At 34.7% G+C, this 17,255-nt stretch overlaps 1 protein-coding gene across 6 annotated transcripts in view; it reads right to left on the bottom strand.

Annotated features, from left to right (window-relative positions):
- Usp34 (ubiquitin specific peptidase 34) overlaps window positions 1-17,255 on the bottom strand; it is a 178,261-nt gene that overhangs the window by 120,309 nt on the left and 40,697 nt on the right. For all 6 annotated transcript variants that reach the window (XR_007232311.3, XM_085692268.2, XM_048435543.3 and 3 more), the window contains 5 exons: window positions 15,445-15,512; window positions 10,981-11,173; window positions 9,017-9,078; window positions 5,735-5,816; window positions 5,561-5,653 (listed from right to left, as the gene is read on the bottom strand). Coding sequence is in view for 5 of the 6 variants with exons in the window: in XM_085692268.2 (XP_085548394.2) it covers window positions 5,561-5,653; window positions 5,735-5,816; window positions 9,017-9,078; window positions 10,981-11,173; window positions 15,445-15,512 (498 nt within the window). In the remaining variant the exon portion in view is untranslated. The remainder of the gene's footprint in view (window positions 1-5,560; window positions 5,654-5,734; window positions 5,817-9,016; window positions 9,079-10,980; window positions 11,174-15,444; window positions 15,513-17,255) is intronic.

Genomic DNA, 17,255 nt, shown 5'->3' with positions numbered 1-17,255 from the left:
GCCTATGTAAAGACTCTGAAGAAATCGCACACTAGCAAATTAACACAACACCTGAAAGCCATAGAACAAAAAGCAAACTCACCCAGGAGAAGTAAACAACATGAAATAATCAAATCAAGGACTGAAATTAATAAAATAGAAACAAAGAAAACAATTTAAAATAAAAAAATCAATGAGATAAAAAGTTGGTTCTTAAAAAAGTTAACAAGACTGACAAACCTTTATCCAAACTAACCAAAAGGCAGAGAGAGAATATCCAAATTAACAAAATCAAAAATAAAACAACAGACATGGAGGAAATCCAGAGAATCATCAGGTCATACTTCAAAAACCTTTACTCTACAAACTGAAAATTTTAAAGGAAATGGACAATTTTCTGTATAAGTGCCACAAACCAAAATTAAATCAAAACCAGGTAAAAAATTGAATAGACCTATAATATATAATGAAATAGAAACAGTCATCAAAAGCCTCCCCACCAAAAAGAGCCCAGCGCCAGATGGTTTCCAAACAGAATTTTAACAGAATGTCAAAGAAGAGCTAATATCGATATTCCCAAAAATGTTCCACACAATAGTGTAATGATCTGTTCAATTAATCCATTACAAATAGAAGCAGAAGGAACACTACCAAACTCTTTTTATGAGACTTTAGTTACCCTGACAGCCAAACCATACAAAGACACAACTAAGAAAAAGAATTACAGACCAAGTTCCCTCATGAACATTCATTCAAAAATATTCAATAAAACAATGACAAACCGAATCCAAGATCACATCAGAAACATCATCCACCACAACCAAGTAGGCTTCATCCCAGAGAGGCAGGGATGGTTCAACATATGAAAATCTGTCCATGTAATCCAACATATAAACAAACTAAAAGAAAAAAGATCACATGATCATCTCATTAGGTGCTGAAAAGGTCTTTGAATAAAATCAATACCCCTTCATGATAAAAATCTTGGATATATCAGGTATATAAGGAATATACTTAAACACAATAAAAACAATACACAACAAGTCAACATTAAACTAAATGGAGACCCAAAGTCATTCCACTAAAATCAGGAACAAGACAAAGTTGTCCACTCTCTCCATATCTATGCAATATAGTTTTTGAGGTCCTGCTAGAGCAATAAGACAACAAAAGGAGATCAGGGGATAAAAATTAGAAAGAAAAAAAGCCAAACTTTCACTATTTGCAGATGATATGATAGTATACTTAAGTGATCCCAAAAATTCTACCAGGGAACTCCTACAGATGATAAATAACTTAATAATGTGGCAGGATAAAAGATTAACTCAAAAAATAACCCCAACAAAAAACAAAAAAATAAATAAAAACAAAAACAAAACCTGTAGCCCTTCTATATACAGCTGATAAATAAACTGAGAAAAAAAATCAGACAAATATCACCCTTCATAACAGTCACAAACATTAAAATATCTTGGGGTAACTCTAACCAAACAAGCAAAAGACCTGTATGACAAAAAATATTAAGTCATTGAAGAAAGAAATTGAAAGATCTCCTATTCTCTTGGATAGGTAGAATTGACACAGTAAAAATGACAATCTTACCAAAAGCAATCTACAGATTCAGTGACATTCCCATCAAAACCCCAGCACAATTCTTCATAAACCTTAAAAGAACAATACTAAATTTCATATGGAAAAAACAAAGAACCCAGGATAGCCAAAACAGCCTTATACAATAAAGAAACATCTGGAAGCATCAGCAATCCCTGATGTCAAACTATAAGAGTTACAGTAATGAAAGCAGCTTGGTATTGGCATAAAAACAGACAGGTGGACCAACAGAATCGAAGAGTCTGATATTAACCCAAACACCTATGAACAACTGATTTTTTTTTTACAAAGAAGCCAAAAATATAAAACAGAAAAAAAGAAAGCATCTTCAACAAATGGTGCTGTCAACATGTAGAAAAATGCAAATAGATCCGTATCTATCCCCATGAACAAAACTCCAAATGGATCTACACTAAACCTCATAGAAGAGAAAGTGGAAGTACTCTTGAACACACTGGCACAGGAGACCACTTCCTAAATAGAACACTAGTGACATAGACACTGAGAGCAACAATTAATAAATGGGACCTTCTGAAACACAGTCAACAAGACAAAACAGCAGCCTACAGAATAGGAAAAGATTTCACCAATCCGACATCTGACAGAGGGCTGATTTCCAAAATAAGCAAAGAATTCAAGAAACTAGACATCAAAATACCAAATAATCCAATTAAAAAATGAGGTACTGATCTAAACTTAGAAAGAATACTCAACAGAAGAATCTCAACTGGCCAAAAGACACTTAAGGAAATGCTCAACAACTTTAGCCATCAGAGAAATGCAAATCAAAACAATGCAAATCTGAGATCCCACTTGACACTGATCAGAATGACTAAGATTGAAAACACTGATGACAGCTTATGATGGAGAGAATGTAAACTTGTACAGCACCTTTGGTAATCAGTACAGCATTTCTCAGAAAATTGAGAATCAATCTACCTTAAGACCCAATAATATCACTTTTGGGCTTATACCCAAAGGACACAAACTCATACTACAAGGATATTTGCTCAACTATGTTCATAGCAGCATTGTTTGTAATAACCAGAACCTGGAAACCTAGATGCCCTTCCACAGAAGAATGCATAAATAAATGTGGTAGTAAATTTCAACCTGTGAGTCAGGATCCCTTTGGGGATCAAAACAACAATTTCACAGGAGTCACCTAAGACCATTAAAAAAATAGGCATTTCTCTACTACAACTGAATAAAGTAATAAAATTAGAGTTATAGTAGCAACAAAAATAATTTTATGTTTGGAGCCACCACAACATGAGAAACTATATTCAAGGGTCAAGGCATTAGAGGTTGAGAACCACTACTCTAAGGAGTGAGAGGGATTAGGTAAGAATGTGAATGTGGAAGAAAAAGATCTGACTATAGACCATAAAGATAGCAATCCCTGGTATATATCATGACTATACAAACAAAGAAGTAAGGCAGTCTATAGTACTAACTTTACAAAATCACCAAAATTAAATGTCTCTGAGGGAAGGATGAGTTACTGTACAAATGAATCTGGGAGAAATACATAAAATGAATGATAGAAAAAAATGGATTATATATAAATCCTTAAACCAACATAAATTTTAGTTGAATCTAAGATGAAAATATAAAACGCAAACAAAAAATACACAGGAAGAATATAAAGGGTAATTTAATTATTTTATAATCTAAGAAAAATGAAAGTGTTTTAGGACACAATGTCACAGGCTAGAAAAACACTCAATCACAAACTTTAAAATGAATGCCATCATTGTGCATGTGTAGATAAATAAAATGTATACATAGTGTCTAGATATATGACACAAAAGTTAAGAGCACTTACTGCTCTTCCACAAGACCCAAGATCCATTTCCAGCACACATGTCAGAAAGCTCACAACCTCCTATAACTCTACTTCCAGGAAATCCAATGCCTCTAGCCACCTTGAACACCAGCAATCATGTGGCACATTACCCACACACAAGATACACACACATATACTAAATAAAATAATAAAAATGGATTACTTTAAAAGGAAAAATTAAGTGACAATCATTTTATTAAAAACTTGTTCAGATACAAGAGAGGTACTGGATTTGAATATGAACACCACAGATACACACACAAACACACAAACCAAAAAAAAAAAAAGATCAAAGGGCCACTACGATGACTCAATGGGTAAAGACATCTGCCTCCCAGCCTATCTGAGTTTGATTCGCAAGACTAAGCTAGCATAAAGAATTCACTCCCATAAATTGTCCAGACTTCACGTGGATGCCATAGCATATGAGCCCCACCACAAATAAATAAATGTTTAAAAAAAGAATAAACAAAGCAATCAATAAACAACAAAGAATATAAGTAAATATTCCCAGAAAAGATATAAAAACTATCTCAATCCCATTCATAATACAATAAATGCAAAATAAAATACTAATCTCTCTTTTCACTCACCAAATTAGCAAAAAAAAAAAATCAAGTTTAATGAGAGTACATAAAGGAAGCTGAGGAAAAAGTGGCAGTGCCCTATAAGTATTCACAAGAAAAGCACATTCTGTTTTAACATATTAATTCTACTTCAGTAGAAATTAATCCTACATAAAAGTTTTGCATGAGTAAGTAATAACTATCAGATACAACAGTATCCTTTATAATAGAATGACTAGGAGAAAATATGCCCATGAATGCATTTCTTAAAATTATATTACATCTATATAATGACACCATAGTCTTAAACCAAAATATTAAGCAGGCTACAGACGACTCCCTAATCAAGACCACAAACTATACTTGCAGATACCTGGGTTCCGCACCAACACAGAAGCTCAAAACTGCATCACAACTGGTTCCAAGAGATCTGACACAGCGTTTTTGTTTTGTTGGGTTTTTCCCCCCCACACACAAATGGTGCGCATATACAAGCTCATACATATGTACAAATTACAAATAAATCTTTTGAAAGCTATATAATCACAGATTAGGTTAGATGGACAGACAGTTGGGTTTAAACTGTTACTTCATGCCTATAATCCCAACACTCAGGAAGATAAATTCCAGGGTAGCCTAATCTACATAGCAGCATGTTTTCAGAATATGAAACTAACCAAAATAAATAATAAAACACAAGTTTGTGGGAATGCATTATTTATGAAAACAAAAGAGAAAAACATATATACTGAGCTATGTATATGTTTGACTTAGTTCAAGGGATTAAAAAAGCTGCTTCAGAGACTAAGGTGCAAGGAAAAATGATAAATACTTCTGGTATTCATGAGGATTCTAGGGCCAGTATCATGTAGAAACTAAGGGAATAGCCACTGGTATTTGGTGCGCGCTCTCTCTCTCTCTCTCTTTAAGTATGTACATGTGGATTTCTATTTGGGCATATAACACGTGTATAAGTGCTTTCAGGCACTTGCGAGTCACTTGACATGAGCTAGGGACCAACACTTAAGTCCTCTAACTTCAAGTTTTCTTATCTCTGAGCCATCTCTCCAGTCATATTATACTTTTACGTTTTTGATTTTTGAATCATTCAGATGGATACAGGGCTACTCAAAAAGTTAAAGAAAAAATAACAGCACAACATCCAGGCATGCTAGCAAAGTGTTTAATCCCAACACTCAGCAAAAGTCTGTGGATAGGCCATCTAGATCTACACAGTGAGAGCCTGATTCAAAGGAAGAAAGGAAGACAAGGAGGCTGGCTACCACAGGAAAGAAACATGCAACAATCATAGCATCATACTATAACTGTGGAATTATAAGTAACAGGAAAATGTCTTCATTAAAACTGAGTAGTTTCCTTTAGTTTAATGATTCTAACAGCTTGCCTTCTATCAGTAACATAATAACACATGGACTCAACCCAAACCTTAGAGTTTCCTATCAGATCTTCCCCATGTCTTTGTTAACTTTCATAACAGTAGCATTTAGAACATTTTTTTAAAAAGCATTAAATAAATATGAAACATTAGTATCACCTGTGCTGCAGCCCAAATGCAGTCAATATGCTGAGTACTCAGTCGTCCTTCTGCTGCCAAGAAATTCAAAATCACTTGGCACTGCTTAATAATCTAAAAAAAAAAAACTTGGTGTAGTTATTCTTATTTAAAGTGCCTTTATATAATAGATAACTAATATATTTGTCCACAAACCTCAATATGTAAATTTGGTCCAAATATATGTTCCACGACATTGTTGCTAATAAGCCAGTCAGCAAGTTCTTTTGCAATAGACCTAGGGTCAAATGATTGAAAAAATAATTTTTAAAGAAATTTTCTCATATGTCAACAAAGACACAAAAGAAAACCTAGATTTGTTTCCATACAATACAAAGAATTATAAAATTTTATTCACAATACTACAAAGCATAACTAAAATAAGTATACCCTGAATTTATAACCAATTAACACCTGAAAAGTTAAGGTAACAACACCAGCTACCAAGTCCTTAGACTTTGCTCCCAGGCATTAATTTCCACAACAGGCATTGGAGCATTTGGGAAAGATTTTACAACACCACTTCTATGATGAATTAAGCAAAGTAGGAAGTAGTTATCTAAGAGTTGAAAACAAAGAATTATACCCAAGAACAAACTGCATGTCTCCTTCCTAATACTAATGAAGCATTCAAAATGAATGAAGAAGTAAGTTATGTACAGGGAAAAAAAAAATCACAAAAACAATACTAATATATTGTAACTACTTCTGGGTAGTTCTACTCAAGATATGATCCATAAGATTTAATTTTGATAATTACTATATGAAATCCACCAAAATAAAATAAAACCTTAACCATAGCACTTAGGGGCAGAAGCAAGAGGATCAGCTTACATTCAAGGCCATCACACTCTTTAGAAATCAATTCTGGGATATCCAGAGCTACAAAGTGACACTTATCTTGAGAAAAGCAAAACAAAAACAACAAGTTTGTTTATGGCCAAGGTGGGTCATTTTTAGAATGACCATTTACCTTAAGTTTTAAGGACTAGTAAAGACAGTTCATACTGGTAAGATATTGTCAAACAAAGTACTGTTGGAGACTAAATAAAGCGTTTCTTTAAACTTTAAGATATACATATTACACAAACAAAATTCATCTGTTTTGAGTGAAATGCTTACAACACATTTTAATAAACATTTCCATCCCTTCAGAAAAATCTCCCATTTGCAATAAGTCAGTCCTTGTTCTCATTTCCAGTTTCATTAGTTTATTTTCTGTCAATATAATTTACCAATTCATAAGGATTTCAAGTGTGATTTTTCATTGGGTCTTGGGGAAAGCAGGCAGATATGTTCTAAGGATTGAGCCTATGGCCTTTGTGCATGCCATATTCAAAACTTGTACACCTGCACTGTGCTGTGCTGTATTTGTAATCAGGTAGGTAGATGTGGAAACTAGAGGTTTATGCTGAGTGTCTTCCCTAACTACTCTCTATCTTATATACTAAACCAAGAGCTCACCAATTCAATTAGTCTAGCTATTCAGTCTGTTCCAGGGATGTTTTTGCCTTTCAAGCCCAGGGATTCTAGAAAGGTCCACTTTGCACTCTATGTAGAATGGAAATACAAATTACATTCTTGAGTTTACATGGCCAGTAATAAACCCACAGAGCCAGCTTCCTAGATCTACATGTTTTTTGGTTTAAGTTTTATTTCTGTCGTAATATATACCAAACTTTGCCTATTTATATTGTTATTTATATTCATAATGGGTATTGAACATAGGACTTCATTCATGTGAGGAAAGGCCTCTATCACAGAGCTTCATTCTTTTATACTGCTGAATAGTACTGTTTCATGATATAGATTAATTATATATAAATTATTATAAAATACTTTTATTTATGAGTATGTTGGTATATCTGTATAGATAAACAATATGGACCTGCCTGGTACCTAAGGAGGACAGAAGAGAGTATTGGATCTCTCAAGCTGGAGTTACAAGTGATTCTGAGTCACCCAATATGGGTTCTGGGAACCAAACAGATCCTCAAGAAAAGCAGTAAGTGTGCTGGGTGGTGGCGCACACCTTTAATCCCAGTACTCCGGAGGCAGAGGCAGGCAGATCTCTGTAAGTTTGAGGCCAGCCTGGTCTAAAAAGAAACCCTGGTCTCGAAAAACCACACACATACACACACACAAGCAATAGTGCTCTTAATTGTTGAACCCTCTCTCCAGAAACAAGAAACCAAACTTTTCATACATTTAATAGGTTTACTCACATGGTAGTATGTGTTTTTCTTTATGTTTTGGTTTGGCCTGGTTTTTCAAGACAGGGTTTCTCTGTGTACCTTTGGAGTCCGTCCTGAAACTCGCTATGTAGACCATGCTAACCTTTAATTCACAGAGATCCACCTGTCTCTGTATCCCAAGTGCTGGGATTAAAGGCGTGAGCCACAACCACCTGACTAGTAGTGTGTATTTTTTATTCCCTAATAGTATTACATCATTCAAATACACTACACTGTTTATCCAATTATTATATTTATCTATTTTGTATTATGTACTAATAAACCATCCTTTTTATTGTTAAATACCATTTCATTGTGCAATGTCGTATCATTCTGTTTCTCCACTTACTTTTGATGGGTATCTGTGTTTTGTTTCACATTTGTTAGGAAACTGAGAATCACCTTAAACTCCTGATCCTGCTTTCTCTATCTACTAAATGTAAGAATTACAGGTGTGTACTACCACACCATCCAGCTCTGCTTCATGTAGTTGAGCTTTTTGTCTGGTTAATATATGTGTAGGCAGGTCTATAGAGGCCAAAAGAGTGTTGAATCCCTGGAGTTTAAGTTAGAAGTGGTTGGAAGCCACCCAACAAGGGTACTGGGAACTGAAGTCAGATCCTCTGGAAGCAAGTAATCTTAATGACTAGGTCTCTCAGGACCTAATATATGTTGTTCTTTAAAAGAACTTTTTATCTATATTCATGTGTGTGTGTGTGTGTGTGTGTGTGTGTGTGTGTGCATGTATGTGTGCATGTGCACACATACACACTACTGCTCATAGAGGCCAGGAGAAAATGAGATCCTTAGAGTTGCAGTTCTGAGTCAATTGACCTGAGTCCTCTGGAAAAGAAGCATCTGTTCTTAACCACTAGGCATCTCGCCAACACTGAAATATGTATTTTTTAAAAACGAAGTTTCAACATATAGTTCTGTTCCATTCAAACTGAAGCCACAAGATAAAGATTCCCAATAAACTCTTCAAATCAAATAAACACAACTATATTTGCTATATAATCAGTAACAACATGGTATACTTCAGTCAAGCATAATGGCATACAACTTTAATGGAGGTATTCAGGAGTCAGAAGCAGACAGATCTGAGGCCAACCTTGCCTACACAGTGAATTCCATAACAGCCAGAGCAACAGTCTTTTAAAGAAAATAAAAGCATAACTCTGTATCAACTAATGATCCCACTTACGTTTCTGTGTCTGATACCAATGATTCGTTATTGCACACATCATTGAAAGTATGAAGCTGATTCTAAGATTAAAGAAAAGAAATTAAGGTTTATCTTTTTTAAACATGAAAGCTGTTGGCAAATAGCAAGAAACACAATAAACTTGTTAACGGATCATACACAATAAACAGATCACAACTGATAAGATTGCAATAATAAAATGTAATACATAAAACCATTATTTTATCATGTTAATACTAAATTTCTTTGCAAAAAATATGCTTTATTTCATTAAACACATTCAAGAAAATAAAGCTGAGTAAGGAAAGAGGTAAATACAATCTAGGGAGAAAAATCATACGTCATTAGACTTCCTAGTAAAATTAACTTGTGATTTATCTGGAAAAATGTCAAGAAGCATTTTGCTGTTTACAAAACCCAACACCTAAGTCAAATTAGATCACTTTAGATTTTCAGTGTGCTGATATTACAAAAAATAAATAAGAATGGAAAGACGCAAAAGCTACCAAGGACCAAAATAAACTAAGAAAGTCAACCACTTGTTTTCAGCAAATAATTCATGTAACACACAAAGTGTTTGTTCACTTTATTCCCACCTCGACATACTCCAACATCCAGATTTTAATTTCATTCTCCCACATTTTAAACAGTACTTAATAATGTACAAAACACACTGCTGTTAGTCAAATGGGACTTCCATTAAGATCATCATTAACTCTGGATAATCACTGCCAATTATTTTTCTATCTTAAAATACTGTCTAAGTGCAGATTTTTTTATTTTAACAAGGGCATACTTGTATCCATCCCTGTAATTCAAGTACCCAGTAAGCACAGACAGGATCAAATTCATCATAGCCTGTTTCTTACAAACAACAATAAAATAAAAACTTAAAAATAGCTGGGTGTGGCAGTACACTCCTGCAATCCCAGCAATCAAGAAGTGCAAAAGAATCAGTAGTCCAAAATCAGCCATGGCTACGTGGTGAATTTAAGGTTGATCAGAGGCCACACAACATAGTCTTATAAAATAAGAAAGGAAGGGAAGGCAGGAGAGGGAGAGAGACAGAGACAGAGAGTGAGAGAGAAAGCAAAGAAAAAGGAGAAAGAAAGGAAGGGAGAGAAAGAGGGAAGAAGCAAGAGAGAGAAGGAGGGGGGCTCAGTAGTGTGTATCATGCAAGCATGAGAACCTTAGTTTGCATCCTCAGCATAAAAAAGCTGAGTATAACAGCATATGCTTATCATCACAGTGCAGAAAAGAATTGGCCAAGGACAATGACCAGGGCCTAGTGCCCAAGCAGTTTAGTCAAATACATATAATTCAGGTTTAATAAGAGAACCTGTTTCAGAGAGAGAGAGAGAGAGAGAGAGAGCAACTAAGGAAATCACGAATATCAACCTCAAAGCTCCACACACATAAACACATACACTATACACATATGTGTGTGGTGTGGTGGTACATATCTGTAATCCAGGCTGAAGCAGATAGCTAATGCTCGAGTGCAGAAATTCAACAAAAACAAAATATACTGTGTAGCAATAATAAGACTCTGAAATCAAACAGATCTACAGTATAAATCAAAGTTTCAGTCTTATTTTTAAACATTTATTTTTATTTTATTTTATGTGTATGAGTGTTTTGCCTACATACATGCAAAAATACTATCTGAAAAAGGCATCAGATCCCATGGAACTGCAATTGCAAAAAGCTGTCAGCCTACATATGGGTGATGGGAACCAAACCCAGGTCTTCTGGAAGGGCAGCAAACACTCTTAACCACTGAGCCATCTCTCTAACCGTCACTGATCTTATTTTTACAAAAGAAAAAAAAAAATGGTGAAGGCACTACAAAATATTCCGTGTAAAACAGCATTAAGCCGAACATAAAGTCCTTCACTGGTATTATTATGTTTGTCTAGCAAGCAAATAAAACAGTCATCAAAAACAAAGGAAACATTGCTTACTGTTATCTGACTCAATCCAGCCAACCTCATGGTCAAAGTTGGTGACATAAAGTACTTAAATGCAAGATCAAGGCTTTCTTTATCAAAGCATAGTGTTGTATCCAATGGTTCTTTCACTGTACTCCACATTAAGTCAGCCATGTTACGAGCTGCACTCTGTCGTAACTCCTGATCAGAGAGCTTGCATAAATATCTAAATAAGACAAAAACAGAAAACACACAAAACTCACTATATACCTCTAAAAATCCCAATAGAAATTCATCAACACTCCTTTGCTGCAAATCTCCATTTTATATATTACAACTCTGGAATCTTTACATTTATTCTTAATTTAAAATTTCATTTTATGTTTTAATTGTTTACATTTGTTTATTGTGTTTATAGACATGTGGGGTATCACAATGTGGATGTGAAAGTCAGAACAACTCATGGGAGTTGGTTCTTCTACTACTTACATGGATCCTGTGGATAGAACTAAATCATCAGATTTCTAGTACATCCATCCACTGAGTCATACAGCTAGATACAATTTAAACTATTTCTACTTAATAATTAAAAAAAAACCAACTGTGAACTGTAACAATGTGTCACTGCTGGGAGTTCAACCTGAACTGACTATTGCAAAAAACCAGGTCATTTATCCTAGGGGTCTGTACCTCCATAATGCTATATCATCCCCACTTTACAGATTATCAGCTGACTTCAGAAGAAATAGCAAATTTCCTTCTGGGACACAGGGAAATCATTGTGAAGGTATGCATTCAAATCTAAAAACCAATAAAAGAGTAATTTTAAAAAATTTTTCTCAGGCTGATTTACATCTCTGAGTGTTAATTCTCTGTTATCCATCCTTTCAAAACCTCAGGATCTGTAAAAATGTCATATATTCTTCTCATTGTCACATGTAAAAGTGCCTGAAATATGACTCCAGTACTCTTCCCACCAAAAAGTATTTTGTTACCCTACTGAGTCTGAACTTTGACAGATAATTTGCTTTGGCAAAGAAGGTATTAACAAACATGACTAATATAAGAAAATGGAGAGGCATTCAGCTTGTACTCTACTATTACAAATACTTCCACCACTAAGAAACACAAATTAGAGTACTTCATGAGAAACCAACTGACAGCGCGTCAACTGCCAAACATGAATGAATATCCTACCAACAATGAGAAATAATAGATGCCCATTTCTTTGCTTACATAGCAAAAGCAACTGATAAAAGGCTTCACCCTAGACTCATCAATATTTTCTTTCTTTGTTCTCTCTTTAAGTGACCTCCTATGTTCTACTAGTTTCTAACTACTGTTTTCATGATGACAATTTGGGGCATGGGATTGTTGTTCATGTTTAGCTGGTGTGTATGTCTGTGGTATGTTATATGTGAGTTGTGTACATGTGTATGGAGAGCAGAGGTCAACGGGGGATATCTTCTTCAATTGCTCTCCATCACTTTTATTTATTGTTTTTATTTTATTATTTATCTTATTTTATTTCTATTTTTATATAGTAACTTTATTGTTTTATTATTTAAATATATATTTATTTTATGTATCTATTTGTTTTGCCTGAATGTATATCTGAATATCAGTTGTATGCTTAGTGCCTGAAAAGGCCAGAAGAATCATCTATTTACCTAGGACTGAAGTTACACACAGTTATGGGAATTAAATCCAGTACCCTGAATGGCTGGCTGGCCAAAAAAACTTTGGACTCTCCTGTTTCTCCTTTTTTATATCTGAACTGTGCATCTGAACTAAGTCTGCATGCTTAGTTCAAATACAAATACAAATACCCCAGTCACTATGCTGAAAACTAAATGATTTTCTTCAGAACTGGATGGAAGTTCATGATTTCAATTTGCCAACACCACATTAATGTCTCACAAGGAACACAAAGTTTCATCTACGTTTTCTCTGTCTACTGCATCACTGTTAATGATAACCACAGTTAAAGGGAAACTAAGAAAGTATAAGTATTGGTCTCATATGCAATGTTACCGTTTTTCTTTTTCTTTAAATTTTTTAAAATTAGACTTACTCATTTTATGTGTGTTTTGCCAATATGCATGTATACATACCACGCACATGCTTGGTGCCCACGGGGGCAGAAGAAGGCAATGGAACCCCTAGAACTAAAATTGATTATCAGTAGACTACTGTAAACCACCACCTGGGTGCTAGAAATTGAACTCAGGTGCTCTACAAGAGCAGCTAGTGCTCATAGTCACTGAGGTGTCTCTGCAGCCCCTGTGATGTTATCTTTTTCTTACAGCCCCATAATTACTAGTCTTAGTGATTCTATTTTCACTTAATGTGGAGGCCCAAAAAGGCCTATTTCCAAATTGACCAAAGGTCACAGAGTTTGGGACTTGCTTCTAGTTCCTTCAAGGTTATTGTGCTTAAACCCCAGACAAAGGTCCCACCTAGTTGTAATCAGAGTTCTGCTCTCTCAAGATTATTGTCACAGTGTCAACAAGTATGGCAATTGTCAGATCTTCTGCTCCTGGAATAGGGAAGTAGTTTGTTCCTACCTCAAACAAAACTCTAAGGATCCAAGTAAGTTCCAACTCCCTTTCTGGAAATCACTTGGGATTCCACCCAAGGAGTGGTTTGTCTACAGAGTGTTTGGTCTAGGGTGTGAGAGTGACTTGGCGACTTGCTTTGTTCTAGCAACAGAATGTTTGACTATGAACGTAGCCAGAGACTTTCAATTGGTATGTTCATTTTCTTGTATCATGTTAATGCAGTTTTTTTGTCTCACTCTTACCTTTTGGGGTCAGGGATATTTTAAGCAGCTGAAATCAAGCACAGGTGAATTTTCAGTACTCACTGAAAAATCCCCTCCTAATACTATCCTATATGTTTCTGTTTTATTATTTTCATTTGTGGTTTCTTATTCTTTCCTATATTTCTAACTACCACACCTTTACCCTGGCAGGAGGTATTTTTGTCAAGGTTGGTCTCTGACAACTTAATATGTCTATTTCCAATCTAGCCACCAAAAATCTTGGTATAAATAATGTAATTTCTACTATGACATGGCATGAACTTTTAATTGGTTCCTTGGCTTCAACTAAAGTCTTATAGAATTTAAAACATCAACTTTACTAAAATCCAAACTGGTCTTTTAAAAATATTAAGATTCATCTACTTAAAAATTTCAGTAGAACCCGGTGGTAGTGATGCAGGCCTTTAATCCCAGCAGGTGAATCGCTGTGAGTTCAAGGCCAGCCTGGTCTACAGGGCTAGTTCCAGAACAGCTAGAGCCATACTGAGAAATTCTATCTTAAAAAAATAAAATAAAAAAAGTTCAATAGAGTCACAATTGCTAAAATTAAACCCAAGGACTCACAAAGGCCTACAAAGATCTGAATAGTCTGCCCTTGCTGAGCACTCCAACCTGCACCATAACAACACCATCCCTGACAATAGGCTTATGCCACATCACTTCCACTTCCTCAGCATACCCTTTCAGTAGCTGCTTCACAGCTGTTCTCCATCACACTGCTTCATTTACAAGGAACCCAGCACATTTAAGCAAGCCTGATAACTCTGACATTCTGCAACACCTCTAATAGTATTAGAAAAAATAGGAAACACTCAAACTTTACAAATAAATGAATGAGTAAAAACTGCAAAGAACTCCTGTTTGAATTCTCAATACTCTCACAGTTCATATCTAAGATATACAATACATTATCTTAGGTTTCCTTTTTAGGCAAACAATAAAAAATTAAATTTACTTCCTCCTCAAAAAGACCTTTCTCATTCCTTTAACTTTTGTGTGTATTCATGTGTACAAGAGTGTACATACAGAGGTTGGGCTGAAGGTATCAATTTTAAGGTAAGGTTCTCATTTGCTGCAACTTCAAGTAAACTAAAACAGGTGGTTAGTGAGCCTCCAGGAATCAGTCTCCAATTTCCACCTCCCCCATAACATCTGCAGTCATGCCTGGGTCTTCAGTCTTTATGTGGACTCAGGCCCTCACATTTGTGTACATGCGTTTTCAACAAAGCCATCTCCTCAGGCCTCAGCCAAACTGGGCATGTAAAATTATAGTCCACCCTCTCATACTCTTACTATTTCTCTCTTGATAATTATCCTGTTAATAGTTGTGATTTCTTATAAATTGTATATAACAAGTTACTTTTAAACAAGCTGTTCCTTAACAAAATATTTAAAATTACTTATTGAGTAATAAAATCAGTAAAACCATAATAAGTCTTTACTTAACTCTTCCTAAACTCAAGCAAAAAACAAGATTAAAGAATTTTTTAAGATGTACATATCAACATAAACTCATATACATGCATAAAAATTACCATATACTGATCTATAAACTAAAATCTTCCCTAGAATATATCTGCAAGGGTCTTTCAAAAGCAACAGAATTGTTATAAATTGTTTAATTATGCTATAAATTTAATTAATAAACGAGCGAAGAAATTTTATAAACTTACCTGATAACATACGTTCTAAATGGTATAATATGTTGCATAACAGCAGGAATATGGAGCCATATCCTAATCTATAAGTAAATGCAAACAAAACAATGTATAAGAAAGATGTGAAAAATGTTAGTGCCTTCCGCTTGATTTAAAACAAGAGCAATTAATATTTGACTGCCTCTTAAACCCTACCTTTCAGTTATACATTCTGAATAGGATAAGCTAGAAAAAAGTTATAATTCATCAATTAATCTAATTTATATACAATAATATAAAATCAACTTGAAAATAAATACTAAAACCATGCTTTTCCATATCTTTGTATGCCAGCAAATATATAATATATATATATTATATATACACACACATGAATAAACTGTGTGTGAAGTACGAGCTGAAAAGACAGCTCATTGTCTCTCTCCCTCTCTCTCACATAGTCTCTCCTCTCTTTCTCTTTCTTACAAATCTTAGATTTATTTATTTTATTCTAAGTCTATGAATATTTAGCTTATAAGTATCTCTGTGCTTCTGTGCATCCTAAATCTGGAGTTTGTATGATTGAGAATTGTCTTGTGGATGTTGGGAAGCGACCCCAAGTGAGCTGCATGAACAAGAAGTATATTTAACCACTAAGCCATCTCCACAACCCAAAGAAAAATTTTAAAGAAACATTTGTCCCATGGTGGTAGCACATGCCTTTAATCCCATCACTTGGGAGGCAGAGGCAGGTTGATCCCAAGTTAGTTCATAGCCAGCCTGGTTTTATGGAGCAAGTTTGAAGACAGTTAACACTGTCTCAAAAAAAAAAAAAAACAAACCCTACAGAAACATTTGTCTGCTTATAGAAGAGAGAACACTGTAAAGATTAAACCAATTTAAACTGAAGACTCAATGCAACCAAATGAGGTGTATGTTGTGTGCAAAGTATAAAAAGTGACTCCAAGTGCAAAGATCAAAACGAGTTCAAATGTTCCAAGAAACTGTCTGCTTTACCAGAAAGCAATATTTCTTACAAGCTCCAGAAATTAGCAAAGAAATCAAGAAAACTGAAGGATGATGTTAGATATGAATACGCTTTTCAGGTTTACGTTGGCTACCTTTGCACTAATAAAATTCTAGTAAGATTCTAACCACACATTAAATGTCATTAACAGGGGAAAGAAATGTTCACTGCTCCCAATTGCTTAATCTCACTTTTTCATAAAGTAGAAAAATAAAATTTTTACAAAACTGTCAGCTTTCTGACCTGGCATGGAAATACGTGAAAATACATAATCCCAAACTAATTTTGTATATTCAAAAGGCTCTGTTAGTCCTCTTGTAAAAACAGGGAGAGTGGGTGAGACAGAATCTCATTATGTATCACCAGCTGGTTGGAACTCTGTATCAGGACCCCTTCAATTCAGAGATCCACCTGACTCTGCCTCCAGGGTACTGGAATGAAAAGATGTACCCTAACCCTAACCCCTAGTAAAAGCAGTATTAAGACAGTTCAATCTATTCTGTCCACTGTAGCATTACTAAAACCACTATGAAAAACTAACATCCGATTTTTAATAACTAACCTACATTATTTTCAAAAGCATCTTATTTATAAAGTTTATTGTCCTTCAACTTTTCTCCAGACGTACTAAAATTTTTAAATTCTATACCATAGTTGACATATTATTAATAAAAGATATTATGTTTGAGACAAGAAAACCCTGAGTAAGAGGTAAGAGCTGAGGAAGAGTACTATAAGCTAAAACCAATTATGCCTCATGGTAAAATATAAAACAATAGGAATGGGTGAATTTAAGATGTAAGAATTAGTTAATAAGAAG

Source organism: Myodes glareolus, chromosome 8, assembly GCF_982192425.1.
Source record: "Myodes glareolus chromosome 8, mMyoGla1.1, whole genome shotgun sequence".
Classification (NCBI taxonomy): domain Eukaryota; kingdom Metazoa; phylum Chordata; class Mammalia; order Rodentia; family Cricetidae; genus Myodes; species Myodes glareolus.
The sequence above is the reverse complement of the archived record's forward strand: the minus strand, read 5'-3'. Positions and strand labels throughout refer to the sequence as shown.